Consider the following 3,254-nt stretch of genomic DNA (forward strand, 5'->3'; position numbering starts at 1 on the left):
CAGGAAACAACAGGTGTTGGAGAGGATGTGGAGAAATAGGAACACTTTTACACTGTTGGTGGGACTGTAAACTAGTTCAAGCATTGTAGAAGACAGTGTGGTGATTCCTCCAGGATGTAGAACTAGAAATACCATTTGACCCAGCCATCCCATTACTGGGTATATACCCAAAGGATTATAAATCATGCTGCTATAAAGACACATGCACATGCATGTTTATTGCGGCACTATTCCCAATAATAAAGACTTGGAACCAACCCAAATGTCCATCAGTGACAGACTGGATTAAGAAAATGTGGCACATATACACCATGGAATACTATGCAGCCATAAAAAAGGATGAGTTCATGTCCTTTGTAGGGACACGGATGCAGCTGGAAACCATCATTCTCGGCAATCTATCGCAAGGACAAAAAACCAAACACCGCATGTTCTCACTCATAGATGGGCATTGATCAATGAGAACATTTGGACACAGGAAGGGGAACATGACACACCGGGGCCTGTTGTGGGGAGGGGGGAGGGGGGAGGGATAGCATTAGGAGATATACCTAATGTAAATGATGAGTTAATGGGTGCAGCACACCAACATGGCACATGTATACATATATAACAAACCTGCACATTGTGCACACGTACCCTAGAATTTAAAGTATAATAAAAAAAAAAAAGAAAATTTACAGGAAATACAGAGGGAAAGCTCTATGCGGATGCAATTCACAAAATCCAGACTATGGGAAATGCTCTAAGAAATGTTACGATTTCTTTTTAAAACTGATAAATTAGGGGCCAGGCATGGTGGCTCATGCCTGTAATCCCAGCACTTTGGAGGCCGAGGCGGGTGGATCACAGGTCGGGGGATCAGGAGGTCAGGAGATTGAGACCATCGTGGCTAACACAGTGAAACCCTGTCTCTACTAAAAATACAAGAAATTAGCCGGGTGTGGTGGTGGCACCTGTGGTCTCAGCTACTCAGGAGGCTGAGGCAAGAGAATGGTGTGAACCTGGGAGGCAGAGCTGCAGTGAGCCGAGATCGCGCCACTGCACTCCACCCTGGGTGACAGAGCATGACTCCATCTCAAAAAATAATAATAATAATAATAATAATAAATAGAGATACAGATGCGTGGGGAATATATATATATATATAATGTATAGTTTATGGGACATATCTGGCATTTGGAATGTTTTAACCTTTTTTGGATTTGATTTGAACAAACTATAAAATAAAAAAAACAAATTTCAAAAAGGAAACAATCGGAGATTTTAACAGTGAGCAGATATTTGATGGTGTTAAGAAATCTTGTTCCTCCACAAACACATATGTGGGTGTGCGTGACAGAGACAGAGACGGATAATGACATTGTGGTTATGTTTTTCAAACGGAATTTAACTTTTATGTATACACCTACATAATATATTACATATAAATAAATATAACAAAATACACGAATAAGAATGCTATAATATTTAGTTTTTGCTTGAAAATTACGCAGGTAAGAAGAAGAAAAAATGAGTGAAGATGAGTTGATAATTGCTGAAGCTCAGAGCTACCCAAGTGAGGTTCTTTATCTACTTTTGTTTATGCTTAAGATACTCCATTATTAAAACTGTTTCAACCATGGAAAGAAAGGAAGATGGGGAGAAGAGGAAGCTCTACCTCTCAACTTTTCATTGGATCTAAATCTTGCCATTAGAATCCCATTGCAAAGAAGCAGTCTTAACATTTACTTAAAAATATTTTTGGAGACCATTGCTTTATCAAGGGTAATGACAGACACAATTTTCAAATTCTGAGTTGAAAGAGATGTTATAAAGAATCAAAGAGAAAGAAGATCTTTCAAGAAAACAATATAAACCCAGAAATTAATGTAAAGTATAATTTACTTACGTTTTTCTGACTGATAAATTAGGTTGTAGTATATCATATGAAGAGTTATCAGAGCCATAAGTGTAGACATAAAAGGAATAAGTAAAACAAGGGCCCAGGCCTGTGAGTGCTGGATGTAAGATATTCCCAGAAACACAATGGTTGCATTTAGGTTCATGAGCCAGTAAAACCTGGGGTATACAGACAGACAAAAATAAAAATACCATTGAATCGCTTTAGACAACTATTGCTAATTTTAATGCTTCTATTCAAATGTAAACTATGAAACAATGACATGTTAACTGAACCCAATTCTGCAAATATTGTTTATCAGATTTCTTAACAAGTGTGTAAACATCAGCCCTGACTTAACCAGTTTCATTATCTTTGTTTTATCCTTGTTTAGAATCGACATAGAAAGAAGGTGCTCTTTTTCGTCTAAATCAGAGGTTGGCAAAGTTTTTCTATAAAGGGCTGGATAGACAGTAAATATTTTAGGCTTTGCAGGCCATACAGTCTCTGTAGCATTGTGGTACTAAAGAAGCTATAGACAACACTTAATCATTCAAATACCCCTAATGAAACTGGAAAGATTCAAAAGTTAATTCTTCCTGTATGTTCCAGTTTTCAAAGTATAGGAAAACAGAATACTCAGGAATATCTGGGTTATACTTAGAATAGGCATGTAACTGAAGAAATGAGTGACATTTGAATAAAACTTTCCATTTTTCTTCCCAATGATTAGTATCACAGAGAGGTACCTACCCTAGTAGTCTGGTTTGCAAGTTCTGGGAAAATCATCTCTACCTCTCAACCTTTCACTGGGTCTAAATCTTGCCATTAGAATCCCATTGCAAAGAAGGGATCTTAACTTTTACTTTAAAGATTGAGGTAAAATTAAATACAATAAAATTTACTCATTTACATATATAACTTATATACATATTAGTTTTTTTAAGTGTTTCAGTTGTGCAAGCACCATCAGATAAGTCTTAGTACACTTACACTATCATTAAAATTTAAAGGGTTTATGTGATTAGATGAGACCCACCCAGTATAATCTGGGTTCTGATCAACTGAAATCAGCTGATGAGAAACCTCAATTATCTCTGCAAAATCCTTTCACCTTTGCCATATAACATAATTAGGGGAGTGATATTCCAAAATCTTTCCGATATTCTACTGTTTAGAATCAGGTTACACGTTCTGCCCACACTCAGGGGGATGGGTCCAAACAAGAGTGTGGTCCACTGGGGGGTCATCCTGGGGCATGTCCACCACATCTTCTTTGTGTTTTCCCTTCCCACGATATCTCTTTCTCTCTCTCTCTCTCTCTCTCTCTCTCTCTCTCTCTCTCTCTCTCTTTCTCTCTCTCTCTCCCCCC

The 3,254-nt window shown here is 37.6% G+C and overlaps 1 protein-coding gene across 1 annotated transcript in view; it reads right to left on the bottom strand.

Moving 5' to 3' along the window:
• SLC15A5 (solute carrier family 15 member 5) overlaps window positions 1-3,254 on the bottom strand; it is a 90,286-nt gene that overhangs the window by 66,775 nt on the left and 20,257 nt on the right. Inside the window, exon 3 of the mRNA XM_017873802.1 lies at window positions 1,892-2,061. Within this exon, the coding sequence (XP_017729291.1) occupies window positions 1,892-2,061 (170 nt within the window). The remainder of the gene's footprint in view (window positions 1-1,891; window positions 2,062-3,254) is intronic.

Source organism: Rhinopithecus bieti, unplaced genomic scaffold, assembly GCF_001698545.2.
Source record: "Rhinopithecus bieti isolate Rb0 unplaced genomic scaffold, ASM169854v2 scaffold_110, whole genome shotgun sequence".
Taxonomy (NCBI): domain Eukaryota; kingdom Metazoa; phylum Chordata; class Mammalia; order Primates; family Cercopithecidae; genus Rhinopithecus; species Rhinopithecus bieti.